This window comes from Eucyclogobius newberryi, unplaced genomic scaffold, assembly GCF_026437365.1.
Source record: "Eucyclogobius newberryi isolate DKJ021-1_F unplaced genomic scaffold, fEucNew1.0.hap1 SCAF_22, whole genome shotgun sequence".
In the NCBI taxonomy this organism is placed as follows: Eukaryota; Metazoa; Chordata; class Actinopteri; order Gobiiformes; family Gobiidae; genus Eucyclogobius; species Eucyclogobius newberryi.
Genome location: NW_027315857.1, coordinates 23,661,269 through 23,681,075, shown reverse-complemented (window position 1 = coordinate 23,681,075; position 19,807 = coordinate 23,661,269). Strand labels below are relative to the sequence as shown.

The following is a 19,807-nucleotide window of genomic DNA, read 5'->3' as shown; positions in this document are numbered from 1 at the left end:
AAACCCTCTATTATCCCTTTAAAGTAACGTAACATTTTCATTGACTAAAACTAAAAAACGGAGAGACTAAACGTACAAACGGAGCACATCCAGGATGTCAGTGGTTCTGACGCCGTCTCGCCCACAGACGTCCCTTCACTCTGGCGTCCATGACGGGACAAAGCAAGAGGCTCGTGATTACAGCCTCTTGCAGCTCGGGTTTTGTCGGCTCGTGGCTTTAATTGGGCCTCTGAGTCAAGTCCTTTGAGAGAATGCGACTTTATTGTTCACGTCAATTACCGGGCTGCGGATTCTTTGTGCCGCCGAACAGACAATGAGGAATCCTCTCATGTAACGTTCGGATCTTTGTCGAAGCGGCGCGTAACCTCGTCTTTCTTCTCTGGAAAACTGCGAGCACGCCGTCAACACCTGATGTTATTTTTGAGCGCGGTCACGGGGTAAAGTGAGGCATCGGATTTAAGAACGCACAAAACGTGTGAGACTGTGGGAAAAAAACGCTCTGAGAATGAAGCGAGAACGCAGAGGGCGAGGGCAAATGTTTTACTGTGGTTTGTAGTCAAATGAAACACATAAAGTGCGATCATTTCATGCTAAACTCTTCAGAAATGAATAAATATTACAGGTTTCTTTTCTTTATGATTTCATTCAATAGAAAAGAGTAAAGATAAACCACAAAAAGTGTTACATTCTTTAGAAATTGATCAATATTACAGATTGGTTTTCTTTATGATTTAATTCTATAGTAAAAGAGAACAAATTAACCACAAAAACTGCTCTAATTTAATGCTATATTCTTTAGAAATGAATACATATTACAGGTTTATTTTCTTCATGATTTAATTCTATAGTAAAATAGTAAAGATTAACCACAAAAAGTGTATGATTTAATTCTATAGTACATGGTCAGTCATTAAAGGGAAAATACGTAGAATTTGTGGTTCACATTTCAGAAACATGACCAATCCGTGTCCTCAGATATGACGTCAACATGTTTAAGCCTGCACAGAAAATTCCCGTTTTCACCTACCCCCTATCCCCGCCCACATTCCCTGCACTCACTGTGATTATTAGAACAATTGAAACAGCGTGCGACACAAATAAAAGCATGTCATGAACAATCTGATTACCAATCCATTCATTGTTTTAAGCTTTAAACACCTTTTTTATTTTTGATTCGTAATTTATACTAACGCTCAGCTTGTGTCGCCCCCTAGTGGAAGCCCTGCTCTCGCTTTTATCTGTTGAGCTCTAAAAACAGAAACAAACCCTGTACCTACATCACAAGTAGTAACGAAGTACAGAAAAAACGTACTGTACATAAGTACAAGCTTTGGGTTGCGTACATTTTAGATACATCAGATACTTTGACTTCACGGCGTCTAAGAGCAGGAATCTGTACTTTCTACTTCACTACGTCTGACTGACATCGCCATGGTGACGTTCTGCCTTAAGATTTTGAGGGTTTTGACAAAAATATGGACAGAAAAATGACTTTCTTTGACCAAAACCTGCAAAATTCTTTATAATAATCGCTACATTTGACGCTTAAATAGTTCTCAAAATCAGCGTGAAAGACTCTAAAAGTACATTTTTCAACAGGTACTTCAATACTATCATTTAACCAGGTATTTTAATGTCATGCGTGTACTTGTACTTGAGTAACAAACATAATCACACGCGGGTCCTACAACGGGACGGGCGTCTCACCGGGCAGCCCACGATGAGGTCGCTGGCCCGCAGGTCGTCTCCGTGGCGCTGGGCGTGGCGCAGGACGGAGAGGGCGGAGTCCGAGGCGGGGTTTATCCCTCCCAGCTCCTCCAGGGCGGCGCAGTACTGCTCCAGGCGCTGCACCGGGGCCTGGAGGCAGTGAGGGAAGGACAGAGGAGACAAGGGGGACGCCAGAGGGAGCTTGGACTGGAACAGAAGAGAGGAGGCGTGTTTCAAGCGGGACTCGGGATAGAGCGCCCCCTGCAGCTCCCTCGTGAAAATACATTGTCAGAGAATAGACGCTTTCTTTATCATAAGACGGCAGTATAATCACATTGTAAATAAAGGGTCAGGGTTTCTCAGGAGAGTTATCGACGTCGGCAAATGTTACGAGGCTGGTTTTCCATCCCGAAACAGCAGGGGGCGACGATGGACACTTCAAACGCCCCGAAAATACATGTTTAACCTTCACAGGGATTTATATGTTCAATAAGGTGAAAATGATACGTAGTCACGATTTAAAATGTTATTATTATGATTATTATGAAGATAAACGTTGCAATTTAACGATTGTTCGCGATATTAACATCACGACCAAAACAACAATATAATCCAAAACTTTCTTTCCTTCGTGTTTTTTTGCTTTATGAAATCAAACTTTCTGAATGATTAATTTGACAAATGGCAAGATGAAAAAAAAGAAAAAAATCTTTTGGAGGAAAAGCTGTGCAGAAAGGACTTAAATCATCAATTTAAGACAAAAAAGAAATTCAAAAATTGTCACTTTCTATAAAATTGAATTAAAAAATTGACAAAAAATGTCAAGATTATTTCTTTCCTTCAGATAATTATATTGTGACCTAAATTTATTTATTTATTTTTAATTTAATTTTGTATTTATTGTATTTATTGTATTTATTGTATTTATTTTATTTATTCAATTTATCCTATTCATTTACTGTTTTTAGCTGTAGGATCTGGCAACCATAATCCGTGAATTAGGACAAACACACCACATTCCCGTTAGTATTTCTCTTTTCTTTTCTTGGTAGTCGCCGCGGTGACGATTGCTTGTTGTGTTTTTGCTCTCGAGTGCCACTTAATGAGTCGCCAATTAAGTCATTTGCAGATCACAACTTTAATTTGTCTGGAGTTCAACAAAGAAAAAGGCATAATTGCTCCAACAAACACGATCTCCACGGCGACTGCGCTTGACAGAATGAGAGTAACGCAATTTTTAAAAAGTACTCGAGTAACTGCACTTGAAAACGATACTGCTCAACGAGTCCAAAACTAGAATCAAAATACTATAGAGCCCAGTGATGATTTTTAGACATTGTAATGATGATTTATAATTTTGACTAGATGTAATGTAACCAAATAACAGCTGTTACCATAGCAACCAGACTGTAAACAAGAGCCAAACTCCACCTAAATGACACAACAGTTCTGATCTGACACACAATAAGACCATAAAACACCTTTATTTAGTCCAACCATGGTTTAAACTGTCTCTGCGTCGCACACTGATGACATCACAGAGGGACTTAGCTCCACGTCCTGTCATTTTACAACTCGTATTTTTCAACACGTCGTCACAAACTGCAAACAGGAAAGCAGGTCATACAGACTTTGATTACCGTATTTTCCGGAGTATAAGTCAAATAACAGAAATTTCATCTGTAAATGCAGTTTAAAATAATAACAGATGAGAGAACATGGTGAATAGGTGTACGTATGCTAACGCTAACACCTTCAGCTACATGACGTATGCTAACGCTAACACCTTCAGCTACATGACGTATGCTAACGCTAACACCTTCAGCTACATGACGTATGCTAACGCTAACACCTTCAGCTACATGACGTATGCTAACGCTAACACCTTCAGCTACATGACGTATGCTAACGCTAACACCTTCAGCTACATGACGTATGCTAACGCTAACACCTTCAGCTACATGACGTATGCTAACGCCAACACCTTCAGCTACATGACGTATGCTAACGCTAACACCTTCAGCTACATGACGTATGCTAACGCTAACACCTTCAGCTACATATTGTATGCTAACGCTAACACCTTCAGCTACATGACGTATGCTAACACTAACACCTTCAGCTACATGATGTATGCTAACGCTAACACCTTCAGCTACATGACGTATGCTAACGCTAACACCTTCAGCTCCATGACGTATGCTAACGCTAACACCTTCAGCTACATGACGTATGCTAACGCTAACACCTTCAGCTACATGACGTATGCTAACGCTAACACCTTCAGCTACATGACGTATGCTAACGCTAACACCTTCAGCTACATGACGTATGCTAACGCTAACACCTTCAGCTACATGACGTATGCTAACGCTAACACCTTCAGCTACATGACGTATGCTAACGCTAACACCTTCAGCTACATGACGTATGCTAACGCCAACACCTTCAGCTACATGACGTATGCTAACGCTAACACCTTCAGCTACATGACGTATGCTAACGCTAACACCTTCAGCTACATATTGTATGCTAACGCTAACACCTTCAGCTACATGACGTATGCTAACACTAACACCTTCAGCTACATGAGGCACAGACAGAACTGTGGTAAGTGTCTGGTATGTTAACGTAACATATGAACAGTTATTCAGATAACTATAGCATAAAGAACATGCTAACAAGTTTAGCAAAGCATCAGTTTTACCCCAAATCACTAAATCCATTGAATTCTTCTTCCTCTGTGTCACTTCTAAACAACTCCACAAACTCCAGAGGAAGAGGAAGTGCAGATTCTTCTTCTGCGTCGCTTAGAGCCTAGCGCGCCCTCTTGTGGTTGTCAGTGTGAAAATAACAAATAATATCACATATAAGTCGCACCCCAGACAAACTATGAAAAAAGGTGCGATTTATAGTCCAGAAAATACAGTACATAATTGTCGTCAGGACCATTAAACGTGCCAGAGACTCAAACGGAGCATTAATTACATCAAAATGTGCAGTTTGTGTTTTTGATGCAGGGGCGATTTTGTCTGGACGTTTAGACGATACAGAACGTGATTGAAATAGATGCATTAAAACAACGTTGACCTTTTACGAAGGCTTGAACATGACTTTTAGGACCGTATCACGATGTTAACGTTAATAACGCTGAAGCAAATATAACTGATTAGATGGAAACAGTTCTTTTGCCACTGATGCGATGACGGTGAAGCAGGATTATCCCAAATTACTATTCAACATGTACAATTATTGTTAAAAAACATGGAAAAAAAAACTGTAGAATGAAACACTTTGTATCAATAATGAGTCCAAAGATGCGGTCAATAACAAAGTGCCAATGACGATGTCTAATTTGGACTTTATGTGGTGTGTTTCTACCTGTTGTACTTATAAATTATAGTTTTATACCAATCGAGCAGGTATTTGTGGAGAAAAGTTGAAAAATCTTTAGAAAATCATTACAGGAAGTGACATCACACCAGGGACACTGAATCCGTCTCAAGTTTATGCAGAATTTACACAAAATAAACTACTTTTTTGACCCTTTAAACAATAATTCAACACAATAAAAGTTCTCTCATATATATTTTATATCTAAAAAAATATATTAAAAAAGACTGTAGTTTTGACCCAGTGGTTGCTGGATAATTACAAACAGGAAGTACAATTATACAGCTAAAAAAAAGGTGCCATTCTAGAATATGCATTTTTCATAATTTTTTTAAAAGTACTCTCATACGTTTTTATATGTCAAATTATTATTATTATTATTTTTTTATTTAAAAGTTATTTATTCAACCATCTACAGCTCAAATCTTAACGAAAAATGACTGACTTGTCGAGCGATGAGTTGATGTAGTAATGAGTGTGACGGGCCTGGATCTCGTTGAGGTCAAAGCCGTAGAATTACTTTATTTTTTAGTAAAGATTCAACAGGAAGTCCAAAGTCCAACACAAACTGGTCCAAGTTAAAATCCTGAAACGTCTAATTTTAGCTCCAACTGGATCGATAATCGTGATTATTAAGGTCACAATATAATCGAAAGAACCAAAAAAAAACAATAATCGTGATGATTTTAGAAGCAAAATGAAGTATTTTTTGTTCAATCTATCGTCCAAAACATAGACCTAAATGTAAATAACTTTTTTATCTAGCTTTTATTGTCAAGTTAATTAATATTGTCAACTATATTTTGTCTTTCAGAACAGTCAATTGTGTCACTAACTTTAGGAAAAGTAACATGTTAGACCACGAGAATGAAAGAAAACGAAAGATTTCAGTGTTGTTTGGTCACAGTCTGAGTAATCGTGAAAAATCGTTAAATTGCAATGTTTTTTCTCACAATAATCGTGACTTTAAACTTTGATATCGTGACATCCCTCGTGCCACGATGCATGATGTCTCAAACATGAATGAGATTAATGTTAAATTAGCACTAACGACATCTTTGCGTGTACGTGCGGCACACTTTTAGTAACACTTTCTTCCTAAGCGTAAAGCTCTGAAGGTCGTCGTGTTGTGTAACAATTAGAGAAAAAACAAAAATGGTGGACAATAAAGCAAAAGTTAAACAAAAATCAAATGTATGACTAACGGATTAATACAAAATACAAGATAAAAACTGCCAGAGTTAGTTTTAACCGGACTTTAAACTTGTATAAATTAAAATAAAGACGCGGTGTTAGGGAATTACAATGAATGTGTGTTATTTTGACCACGATGGCGTCCTAAAGTCATGTCTGTGCACACGCTGCCTCCTGGTGGTGGTTTCAGGATAGTGCTCGTCCTGTGGCTCCACTGAACACTTGAACCGCCCTCAGTGACGTTAATATGCGGTTCATTTATCTCCTTAAATGTTGCTGTTGGAACCTAAATGACTTTTTTTATCCGAACGTGTAATTTGGCTTCACTCTCGCTCTAATTGCAGCGGCGGATGTGAATAAACGTGACTTCAGCAGCGTCGCACTCGAGACGTGTTTCCAAAACATCCTGGAAATGACGCTTCACTTCAAACACTCTGTAAATAACTGTAAATGTGATGTGTGGTACAATGGTCATCTCCATGGCGACCGCTCTCGTTCAGGGCAGCACGGATTCGGAAATAAATGTAATTATTGTTACTAATATTATAATTTATTTGTATTACTATTATTCATATTATTATTATTTTGTTGGTATTATTTGTTTTACTATTATTCATATTATTGTGGTATTATTGTTATTTGTATAATTTTTTGTATTACTATTTGTATTATTATTTGTATTAATATTTGTATTACTATTATTCCTATTATAGTTGTTGTTATTATTATTATTATTTGTATTATTATTATTATTTGTATTATTATTACTTTTATTGCTATTATTCATATTCAATTTTTTTATTTTTTATTATTATTTGTATTACTATCATTTGTATTATTTTCATCATCAGTAGTAGTATTTGTATTATTATTTGTATTATAATCCCAATCAAAAACACTTACGTAATACTTAACATTTCTCAAAAAATAGAAATAAATATCAGATTTCAATACATTTTGGATGATTTTCTCTCTTTGTGGCGTTCAATGTTCACTTAACACTATATATTTGAAAAAAAAACTTTAAGAAAATAAAATAAAATTCAGATTTGAAACATAAATTGCAACAGCTACAGAAGAAAGAAATTGCAATTTGAATATATTTCACTCATGTTCCGTGTCATTTCTCTGAGTGGGACGATAACGATAAAGAAAACGCTTATTTCATGAAAAGAGTCACGTTCTGGCAGAAAGTTTGTGACTGAAGCATTTACCTTGAAAAAGTCGGCGGCGTGTGAGACGAGCGGCGAGTCCAGCTCCGGTTTGGATCTGATGTACTGAGAATAGTCCATGAACTGATCCCGCTGCGAGAGAGGAACCAGAACTATGAACAGGTTCTTATGATGTCTAATTATGGCTTTATCTGGTGTGTTTGTGCCTCTTGTACATATAAATGCTAGTTTTACACCATTAGAGCAGGTATTTGTGGAGAAAATGTGAAAAAATCATAGGAAAATATCACAGGAAGTGACATCACACCAGGGACGCTCATTCCATACCAGGTTTATGCAGAATTAAAACAAAATGTACTACTTTTTTGACGTTATAAACATTAATTAATCGCTCTCATATATTTTTATCAGTCAAAAAAAAAGGGCGGGAAAAAGACTAGTTTTGATCCAGTGGTTGCAAGATAATGTCCTAGTGTGATGTCATTAATTCAACAAAATAAAGTCGCTCTCATATATTTTTGTTCGTCAAAATAAAAAATTGTGACATAATTACAAACAGAAAGTACAATTATACCGCTATACCGCTATTCTGGGATTATTATATTTTCATAATTTTTGAGCAAAATGTTGAATTAATTCAACAAAATAAAGGTGCTCTCATACATTTGTATATGTCAAATTAGAAACTTAAAAAAAAAAAAGGGATATTATTAATGTAGCCTGTAGTGCCCCCTGCAGGTCGGACGACTCATAGAACTAAAATGCAGTTAAGAGAAATATATTTAGAATTTATTTTTAAGGGTTTACAATTTCACTTCCTGTTTGTAATTATGTCACAATTTTTTATTTTGACGAACAAAAATATATGAGAGCGACTTTATTTTGTTGAATTAATGTTTAGAGTAAAAAAAGTTTCTTTGCGCAAATTAATAATAAACTTGGAATGAGTGTCCCTGGTGTGATGTCACTTCCTGTCATTTTTTTACAGATTTTTCAACGTTTTCTCCACAAACACCTGCTCGATCGGTGTAAGTATAAACACACAAATAAAGTCAAAAATCATAGGCATTTTAAGCAATAAGTAATAGTCAAAAGTTCTAAAATACATTGTGTACTGCGTCCAAAACAAGAAGTAAAAGTTGTCCTCACGTATTTGCTGAAGCAGTCCTGCTGCAGCAGACTCTGCACCAGGGCGCCCTCCATGGCCGGCAGGAGGTACTGTGAGTGGAAGTGGCAGAGCGTGGCCCAGCAGGGGAAGAGGGCGTCGGCTTTGCCCCTGACGGCGGGCGGAGCGTCGAACAGGTCAAGGAGCGGCAGGTACGTCTCGGCCACGCCCTTCAACACGGCCACGTACTGTCGCTCGGAGCTCAGCATGCGGCACCACAGCAGGTACAGTTTACTGCCAGGGAGAACAGGGAGAACACGGAGAACACGGAGAACAGGTACAGTTTACTGCCAGGGAGAACAGGGAGAACACGGAGAACAGGGAGAACAGGTACAGTTTACTGCCAGGGAGAACAGGGAGAACACGGAGAACAGGGAGAACAGGTACAGTTTACTGCCAGGGAGAACAGGGAGAACACGGAGAACAGGGAGAACAGGTACAGTTTACTGCCAGGGAGAACAGGGAGAACACGGAGAACAGGGAGAACAGGTACAGTTTACTGCCAGGGAGAACACGGAGAACAGGGAGAACAGGGAGAACAGGGAGAACAGGTACAGTTTACTGCCAGGGAGAACAGGGAGAACACGGAGGACACGGAGAACAGGGAGAACAGGGAGAACAGGGAGAACACGGAGAACACTGAGAACACAGAGAACATGGAGAACACGGAGAACAGGGAGAACAGGGAGAACACGGAGAACACTGAGAACAGGGAGAACACGGAGAACAGGGAGAACACAGAGAACAGGGAGAACACTGAGAACAGGGAGAACACGGAGAACAGGGAGAACAGGGAGAACAGGGAGAACACGGAGAACATTGAGAACACGGAGAACACGGAGAACAGGGAGAACACGGAGAACAGGGAGAACACTGAGAACATGGAGAACATGGAGAACAGGGAGAACAGGGAGAACAGGGAGAACACGGAGAACACTGAGAACACGGAGAACACGGAGAACAGGGAGAACAGGGAGAACACGGAGAACAGGGAGAACACTGAGAACATGGAGAACACGGAGAACAGGGAGAACACGGAGAACAGGGAGAACACGGAGAACACTGAGAACACGGAGAACAGGGAGAACACGGAGAACAGGGAGAACACTGAGAACATGGAGAACATGGAGAACAGGGAGAACAGGGAGAACAGGGAGAACACGGAGAACACTGAGAACACGGAGAACACGGAGAACAGGGAGAACAGGGAGAACACGGAGAACAGGGAGAACACTGAGAACATGGAGAACACGGAGAACAGGGAGAACACGGAGAACACTGAGAATAGGGAGAACACTGAGAACAGGGAGAACACTGAGAACAGGGAGAACATGGAGAACAGGGAGAACACGGAGAACATGGAGAACATGGAGAACAGGGAGAACACGGAGAACATGGAGAACATGGAGAACACGGAGAACATGGAGAACATGGAGAACAGGGAGAACAGGGAGAACACAGAGAACAGGTAAAGTTGACTTTATTTATGGATCAGTGATGTCACCTTTGGGGCGTGGTCCCTCCTCTCTCCGTGACTCCCATCTCCCTCTCGGCCCGACTGAGCAGGACGTGTTGCCGTGGAGACCCCGTGTGATCCACCACCTCTTTGCTGCTCACCTCGACGCCCCGGATCAGCACGCCGCAGCCTCCGCCGCCGGCGCCGCCCCACCCGCCGGGAGAGGCCGCCACCATGCCCGTCGCCACGACCGGGTCGACCAGCGTCCTGCGCCCGAGCCACGACATGGGCGAGTGGCGGCTGGAGGCACCCGTCGGCGAGTCCAGCGGCTTGGGCGAGGCGGCGCCGCGGCGAGGGGCAAGCAGGGCCTGGAGGTCGAAGCTCGGGTGGCGCCGGCGGACGGGCTTCTGCGGCGGAAGGGATTCTGTCGGCTGAGGGGGAAAAGGATGCAAACGTTTAGAGTGGAAATGGACAATATCCCGCTACACTCTGAGCTAGCCATCGCAGCGCTGTGCACAATGTGTCGCAAAGCTAATGCTAACTTGCAATCAAATGTGAAATAGAAAATAAATAACCGATTAACATTTTAAGTAAAGACTGCTATTGTTTATATATGTGTCTCAGTTTGTGGCGTCATTTTAATATTTATTCATTCAAAATCCCCACAGACATATACTAAGTGGACAGTCGTGATGCTAACAGTGAGCTAGCCGTTTACCGTCGTCGAGCGCGGAGCCAGTTGTTGTTTTGGAGAGTTTGGAAACAACAACACTTTTATTTTCTTAAGTGAATATTTAAATTTTCAGGAAAATGTGTTTCTTCTCCAGAAAGATATTGAATATTTATAATTTTTTTGCATCAAACTAGGTCATAATTTGAGCATGAAATTAAAACCTGTTGTATTATGCACTTAAGGTTTAGGTTCTAGATTATATATGTGCCTTTTAACAGCTTCTGATTAACTGCGTTTATTATTATTATTATTATGTTTGTATTGATTATGTTTTTCAATAACCGACGCATTTTTTAACTATTTTTTAGCAATTTTTTATGAAGGTTGCCACATTTTATTTAAAATGTTGTAAACATCAGTCAAATTCTATTGGATTTTTTTTTTTTTTTAACCAAATTAAAATTTAAAAATATAAATAATCTAGTAAAGATATCATTGTACAACACATTCCAAAGCATTTCAAAGTCACTTCAGCATAAAAACTGACCAAACCTAATCACTTTATGAACTCACGCTCTTTTTTCCCGGGTTGAGCAGATTGTGCAGGAACTTCCCTCCCCCGGCCCCTCCCCCGGCTCCTCCCCCTCCCGCCGCCTCCTTCCTGTTGCCCTTCTCGTCCGCGATCTTCAGCGTGGAGCAGGTCTGCGGCCGGAACAGCGACGCCAGCGACCCCCAGGACTGCAGGCCGCCGTCCGCCGCGCCCCACTCGCCCTCGCTCTCCGACCCCGCCCCGTCCCACGCCCCACCGCCGGCCGAGGGCGTCCTGGGCTTCCCCTGCGCCGGGCCCTGGTGGCTCCGGTCGGTCTGGAGGAATCGCGGCTTGACCTGGGCGACGGTGCGCTGGTATCGCTCCACGGTTTGCGTCCACAGGTCCAGCAGCTGGCCGCCGCCCAGCTCCAGTGCCAGCGAGCGGGCGTCCTGGAAGCGCGAGGGCGGGATCGGCGGCAGAGAGGACAAAGGGCAGGTGGAGGCCGGCGAGGGGGACGAGACGGCGTCGCACCATTGAGTGGCCTGGAAAAAATAACTTCAATAACTATTCAAAGCAGAACTAAAAAAGGTTTCAACTCGTTCAACGTCTTTGTCGATTCCCTGCGATGGTTAAATATTATAATAATAATAATAACTTTTATTTATATAGCGCTTTTCAGTGACCCAAAGACGCTGAACATATATATAAAAAAAAGGGGGCGGTATTTACAGACAGGGGGATATGCGTTTTCAGGGCGTTTGAAGTGCCCGTCGTCGCCCCCTGCTGTCTCTGGGCGGAAAAGCAGCCGAAGACAACTCTCCATAGAAACCCTGGCTCTATTTTTTTTTATTTATATATATTTGGTAATGTAAAAAAAAATTCAATGTGTTTTTACTGCCTTCTGCTTCATTCAGTCGTGTTGTGTCCAGTTTAAGACCTGTCGCTGTTGTTTTTCTCGACTTTCGCAATGCATTGTGGTCCATATCGACAGCTCTAGTGGCCATCGCCGGACACTACTACATTTAGAGTGCGGTGGCTGGACATTCGGATAGCACTGAAAACGGCGCAAGCCCAGAATAGTGCCCCCTGCAGGGAAGAGTGTGGACGTTCGGACGCAGCCACAGACACTTTCGCTACACAACGGACTCGCCGCCCCAACAGACGCCGCTAATTTTGACCACAATCGCGACACGCCGCGACCGCAGACGGTTCATCCGAGGTCTGGTCTACCTCGGTGAGCGTGGACAGCAGCCTCTGCGTGTTGTCCAGCGTGGTCCAGCAGTCGGAGAGACAGTGCGACATGTCCCGGAGTCTCTCGCGCACCGGCGGCAGTTTGATCTGGACCCGGGCGAGCGCGGGCCAGTCCAGCTCGGACCACGTCTCCAGGTCGCCGAGCACGGCCAGAGTCTCGCCGTGCAGCTCCTGAAAGACACGGGGGAAGTTCGTTTACTCCGCGGGCGCCGCAGGAAGCACACAAATCACGGCCGCCCGGGGAGGACGGCCAAAGTCCACACGGTTCTACGTTCATTTGTCATCGCTGATCAAAGGCTTTTGCTATTGTTCGTCCCGGAATGAAACAGGATATGAAGCGACTGCTGGAGAAATCACAGCCGCACACGGGAAAAGGCAAATCCACGCTGGCGGAAACGACTTGAATTGGTAGGAAACGGAATGCGTTTTGGTCCCACGATGGGGAAGTGTCAAAGCTGTAACTGCAAAGAACAAATGAAGTCAAAAGCTATGAATTTGAGCTAAAAAAAATGCATTTGATACAGCCAATTGTGTTGTAATTTTAGATGCAGTATTTTTGACTCAGTCGGTATATTATGCTTAAAGACGTACGACATGAATCAAATGACGTAATCTAACAATGAGTGAAGCAAGAAAAATGAATCAAATTGACGCTGGTTTACTAAATTCAAGTACATTTCCACTAAATTGCGATGTCTACCGTATTTTCCAGACTACAAGTCGCACTGGAGTATAAGTCGCACCAGCCAAAAAATGCATAATAGAGAAGACAAAAACATATGTAAGTCTGAAAATATCAAATAATATCACATATAAGTTGCTCCGGAGTATAAGTATAAGTATATAAGTATAAATGTAAGTGTAAGTCGCACCCCGGCCAAAACTATGAAAAAAGGTGCGATTTATAGTCTGGGAAATACGGTAATCACACCGTCTAGTTTTAAGCATACAGTATGTGATGAAGATTAACTTTCCAAGTATCAACCACTGATTAAAATAAGTAGTTTAAGTATTTTAACGTTTGTTTGTTCTGTACGTTCACATCAGTGCCTGTTCCTTTAATAGATGAGTAAAGGTTTTTAATAAAACATAAGCAAAATAAGTTAATCTTAAACATATTCCTCACTTTCCTAACGCATTACTACAGTCATAATGTTTCATAATGTTTCATAATGTTTCGCTGTGATGAGTTTATGAGCGCGTTTCACAACTTTCAGAGGCCAGAGTGGAGTTTTGGGCATTTGCTGCTAACAACAACTAGCATGCTAACAGCGCTAATTACTCGCTGGTTATAAAACGCTTTATAATTAGAGCTGCAACAAGTTAGACAGTAATCGATTAATCGGTATAACTAGAAAAGGTTGTATTCCTCAGACAGAGCAGGAAACACAAAAATGACACGGGGAAAGTGTGTTTTGTAGTTTTGGTGAAAACCTCCTTCAGTCTGTGAATATTGTGCACCAGGACGTTCTCTAATGGGTTCAGTTTCATCTGTGTGAAGTCAAAAATCTCACATTCATTTCCCTTTTTCATTCAAAACAGCTGATCGAGTGCCAAAGAGTTGCAGCTCTAAAATAGATGCTGTCTCATTTTGACTCGAAGAGCTGCTTTAACAATATATGTCCTAAAAATAAATAAATAAACAGACAAAAAATATATATATATGTATAATTAAAAATAAATAAATAGACACTTAAAAAAATAAATATATAAAATTTAAAATAAATAAAATAAATAAAATAAATAAAATAAATAAAATAAATAAAATAAATAAAATAAATAAAATAAATACAATAAATACAATAAATACAATAAATAAAAAGGAAAAATAAAATAAAGTAAGAAAAAAATTATAATTACTGTCTCAAGAAAAAACAGCACAAGAAAAAGAACTGGGCCGGTAGAGTCTGTTTAACTGTGTGTGATGAATAACTCACATTGGCCGTTTCCCTGAACGTCTTGAACTTGTGCTGCTTCAGTGAGAGTCTGCTCAGGGACAGCGGGGGGTCTCTGAAGTCCTCCAGCTGAGCCTGGACCCTCTCAATCTCCTGATCGCACTGAGGACACACACACACACGCACACACACACACACACACACACACACAGTTCAGTTTCAGCAGAACTAGGCCTGTCGCACACTGAAGAGGACCTCTGTGTCAGCTCGAGGTGGAACTCAGCACATTTAAGAATCTGAACACTCGCACTGACCTTCTCCAGTTGGTCGACGAGCCCGGCGAGGCGCCCGAGCTTGTCCAGGTCGCAGCCCCTTTGGTTGGACACTTGGACCAGGCGGTGGAGGGCGTCGTCCACGCTGTCGTACAGTTTGGAGGTGGCGGCCAGAGCGGCTCTACAGCACACAGTTCATCATAAACTAACGTACACGACTACCAGAAGCTTCCGCTCGTGTACGAAGTGTCACACCTGCAGTCCGGCGACTTCTGCGCCATTCCCGACGAGCTATTGGCCAGTCCGGCGAGCCAAGCCCCGCCCCTCCGCTGCAGCTCCGTGAGGCGCTGGTCGACCAGAACGCTGGACATGAGCTCTCTGTGCTGCGCAATGCTCAGAGGGACGGCCTGTGCAATACAGAACACCAGTGTGAGCAATACAGAACACCAGCCTGTGCAATACAGAACACCAGTGTGAGCAATACAGAACACCAGCCTGTGCAATACAGAACACCAGCCTGTGCAATACAGAACACCAGTGTGAGCAATACAGAACACCAGCCTGTGCAATACAGAACACCAGCCTGTGCAATACAGAACACCAGTGTGAGCAATACAGAACATCAGCCAGTGCAATACAGAACACCAGCCTGTGCAATACAGAACACCAGTGTGAGCAATACAGAACACCAGCCTGTGCAATACAGAACACCAGCCTGTGCAATACAGAACACCAGTGTGAGCAATACAGAACACCAGCCTGTGCAATACAGAACACCAGTGTGAGCAATACAGAACATCAGCCAGTGCAATACAGAACACCAGTGTGTGCAATACAGAACACCAGCCTGTGCAATACAAAAAATCAACCTGTGCAATACAAAACACCAGCCTGTGCAATACAGAACATCAGGTTTTATTTTATTATTATTATTTAGATTCATTTTTAGAACAAAGAATAAAAACAACAGAACAACAACTAAATTCCATAATAATAATACAAATAATTATAATGATAATAAAAATATCCCCCCACACACAAAAAGGCCAGTAACAATACAAATTATTATATTGTGTAGTTTTCATAAAGTGTCACGTAGTTTTCATAAAGTGTCACGTAAATTGGACCATTTTATTCTGAACCCTTCTGCCAGCCGTTCATCCACTTTTACACGACAAAAGCTCGTACTTGTACCTCAATGTCGTCCGGCACGGGCTGCGTCTCCATGGCCCGCAGAGCCCCGCCCAGCAGCTGCAACACGCCCACGCAGCGCTCGCTCAAGCTCTCCAGGCTCTGCAAATCAAACCCGCATTGAACCCGCCATCGCAGCAGCAGAAGAACACGCAAAACGGACGAGCCGCATTCGCTTTCGACCGCTTTGTTTACGCGAGCGGCTGTGGGAGAGGTCGGCGGGAGGCGGGATCCGGTCTGTGTATATTCAACGCCGTAAACAGTCTGCGAAATGGCCGTTAAACAAAAAAGAGAGGGCATGTTTTTTGGCGCTCTCTCACATATTTCAGCGAGAATACCACGAATACTCGACCACCAACGCGCAGCACTTTCCCCCGCCGCCATTAAGACGTTCTTATCTCCGCCTCGCCCCCGCGTAAAACCCTCTCTTAAGTGTTTACGGGGAGGAATTAATCACCAAAGCAGAGGTCTGAGGTCGCCGGTGAGGTTTAGCCGATAATGAGACGTTTCCCGCGATAACGGGCGTTTTCAAGTGTTCAGAGTTAAGCTAAAAAACGTTAAATATACACGCGTTTGTTAAGTTTGTGAACGGATACATTCTAGATTACGGTTTCTGGAGGCAAAAGGGAAGTGGGATATTTCGTGATTTCAGTGGATAATTTGAAATCTAGAGGGTTTTTTGCCGATTAAAACGAAAAAACAACAAGAAAACACAGTGTGTTCATGTATTTTAATGTTGTTTGCTCATTAAATAGGTGATTCTTCTGCACACGTTTAGGTTTTACTGGACATTAGCGGACATACATGTTTGCTATGCGACAGTTTTTCACAAACACTAAAGATTTATGACATCATGCACCACAAATTATAAGTTTTTGTTTAGTTTTTTTAGCGCAAATACGTTAAAGGCTAGAAAACTGTAGTGTATTTGTACTTTTTAACAGAAAACAAAAAAACAAAAACTCCAGGAAAGCAGATTACAGAACTAATTATCTAATATAAGTTTATCAATGAAAATGTATTAAAGCAGAACAAAGTGACTCCCCCTGCAGGTCGCTCATGAAAATACACAAAACAAGATTTTTTTCTTTTCTTATTACAATAAGACATTATAATCACATACTGTACAAAAACATTTCACGTTGCCAAAAAAAAAAAGTTGTTGCAAGGCTGGTTTTCCGCCCAGAGACAGCAGGGGGCGACGAAGGGCACTTCAAATCGCCCCGTTAAAACACATTTAACCACCACAGGTACTTATAAAGACGCTGAAGGTGAAAATGCACTTAGTTCTGCTTTAAAACATTGCATTTCTGCCTCAATTACGGAACTTTGATCAAACATTTCAAAGGGTCTACAGTTAAAAAAGCACGTGTTTGTCCAAAAACAAGACCTCACCAGTCTGAAGGAAAGCCAGTCGCCGTGGTGATGGCTGAAATCTCCGTCCAGTTCCTCGAGCAGCTGCTGTTTGTCGACGTATTGCTGGAGGACGTCGGTTCCTTTAACTGTGTGGACCTGGAAACAGAAAAGAGTGGAAAAAACATTATAACAGATACTGTATTTTACGGAGTATAAATCGCACCAGCCAAAAAATGCATAATAGAGAAGAAAAAACGTGAAAAGTGAAGTGTGAAAATAACAAATAATATCACATATAAGTCGCTCCGGAGTATAAGTATAGGTATATAAGTATAAATATAAGTATAAGTCGCACCCCAGCCAAAACTATGAAAAAAGGTGCGACTTATAGTCCGGAAAATACGGTAAAATTTACCGTATTTTTTTTTTTTTTACCAGAAAATACGTATACCTTTTTTAGGACGAGTTGAGTAAGTGAATACTTCAAAGTCGTTTTCTTGTACTTTGTCACTTGTACACATCGTATTTTGAACTTCTATGAATCAGGCTTAGAACTATATCAAGAAATTCTTTAGTACAATCCATCAAACATGTAACGTTTGGTGTGTGTACTCTGGGTGGTGAGCTTTATGTCTCTTTTGGGAGGAAAATGTATTTTAGGAGCGTAGCCTTTGAAGTCACAACGTCCGTGTAAATCTGCGGATGTGAGAGTGAAATAATAAAACCAAATGAGGAGCAGATCGGACGATGTTGTCAAGAGGAAACTGACAAACTGAGGAATAAACAACCGTAACTTCATACGCTCCACGTGTTAAATTACAAAGCATGAGCACGACACAGTTATGAATTACACTGCACTAAATTCAAATGAAAGAAGAGCGCAAACTGACAAAAAAAAAAAAAAAAAAGAATAAAAATGTGGTTTAGCCTGTGGTGTCTCGCCTTAATTATAATTTGTCATTTTATTTGGTTAAAATACCGCAAAATGTATTGTTTGATTCTGCTTTCACATGCCGTGCTAATGCTAAAGGCTAGCACAAGTCAACATGTTGATTTAGAACATAATTGAAACATGAGGAAGTGGTGGTGGAGGAAGTCGTGTTTTAACAGTTTTCATCATAAAGCGCTGCCATAACTTTATGCGCTCCGCATGTTAAATTACAAAGCACGACACAGTTATAAATTACACTGCACTAAATGAAATCCGCTGCTGCCACGACGACCGTAATTATATCCCGCCTGGAGACATTATTGAACACGTGACGCTCGAACCGGACCAAACTTAAACCCAGAACACAAGTCGAACATGGAAAACTGCTGATCGATGCCAAACCGCGCCCGACAACTCAATAAAAGTTGCGTTGGTTTCGGCCAATGGCGTACGAGCCGACTGAAAACGTGTAGAAAGCTAAAAATGTGAGAAGTTATTTGCCAAAACGTTATTCGTTCGCTGATCGTTCACGTCAGATTGAGCGGTCAAAGCATAATAACCGGCCTGCGTAAAATAATGACATAATAAAATGATAATAAATAGATTAAGTGCTAGCTGGTCCTGTAGTTGTGATGCTAACGTCATGCTAATGCCAGCAGTACTCGATTGACTGTTAAAATGGTAACGACGTTGTACTTTTGGTTGATCAGCGACACATTTCTTACATTTCTTGTCTTACTACCGGTAAAAAGACAGAAAAAGTTAAATATTTGAGAATATTTATCAGAGAAAACAAAAATATAGGGCTGCAACAAGTTAAATCGATTAATCGTAACTGCCGCGTCCTCTAACCGCGCTTTCCCGCTCTTTCACTCACGGATCGACTGAATTATCGGTTCCGCTTGAAGCCGCTGTGTTTGTTCCGTTTGTTTTCAGCGCGTTGTTGTCGTGTTACTTTCCCACAGCGCCCCCAAGGAACCTGGCATAGGTATTACAACGTTTTCACACACGCAAACGTTGAAAGAAACGGTTCCGTGTTCACAGAAAACTTCAAGAGGACGTATTATGCCACATTTAAGAGCTTCTAATCGTGTTTTCAGTTTTTCTTTCTCATTCGTACGTTCATAGTTGTATTTAGACTCGTGAACGTTTGAGTGATCGTCATTGTTCTGGAGTCGAGCCGCCGCTGCTACGACATTTCCGTGTTTTCACCGACCTCCGCTACATTTGGCGATTTGATTTTCTTGCTTTCTTCGCGATTTGGCGTCCTCGCGTAGCCATTTCAGCACGAAGGACACAAAAATAGATCGATGACTGTTTGCGAGGAAATGGTTTCTAGCGCCGTTTCTGTGCCGCCGACTTAATTTGCCAGTTTGAAAATTGAAAATAAACGAAAAAAATTAAAAAAAAAAAAATTAAATTGATTTTTTTTTTTAAATGAAAAAAATTGATAAAAATGAAAACAAATGAAAAAAATTGAACAAATTGAAAAAAAATGAAAACAAAATGAATTAAAAAATGAAAACAAAATAAAAAAATTAACAAAATTGAACAAAATAATAAGAAAAGTAAGAAAGTAAGAAAAACAAACCCACACACAATCACACACACAATTTTACGCG

The 19,807-nt window shown here is 41.2% G+C and overlaps 1 protein-coding gene across 1 annotated transcript in view; it reads right to left on the bottom strand.

Annotated features, from left to right (window-relative positions):
- arhgef40 (Rho guanine nucleotide exchange factor (GEF) 40) overlaps positions 1-19,807 on the bottom strand; it is an 87,467-nt gene that overhangs the window by 26,940 nt on the left and 40,720 nt on the right. The window contains exons 11-21 of the mRNA XM_072458723.1: positions 17,294-17,410; positions 15,902-16,000; positions 14,963-15,114; positions 14,750-14,888; positions 14,478-14,597; positions 12,520-12,711; positions 11,334-11,831; positions 10,136-10,518; positions 8,616-8,865; positions 7,509-7,598; positions 1,708-1,914 (exon numbers count right to left, since the gene is read on the bottom strand). Coding sequence (XP_072314824.1) covers positions 1,708-1,914; positions 7,509-7,598; positions 8,616-8,865; positions 10,136-10,518; positions 11,334-11,831; positions 12,520-12,711; positions 14,478-14,597; positions 14,750-14,888; positions 14,963-15,114; positions 15,902-16,000; positions 17,294-17,410 — 2,247 coding nt within the window. The remainder of the gene's footprint in view (positions 1-1,707; positions 1,915-7,508; positions 7,599-8,615; positions 8,866-10,135; positions 10,519-11,333; positions 11,832-12,519; positions 12,712-14,477; positions 14,598-14,749; positions 14,889-14,962; positions 15,115-15,901; positions 16,001-17,293; positions 17,411-19,807) is intronic.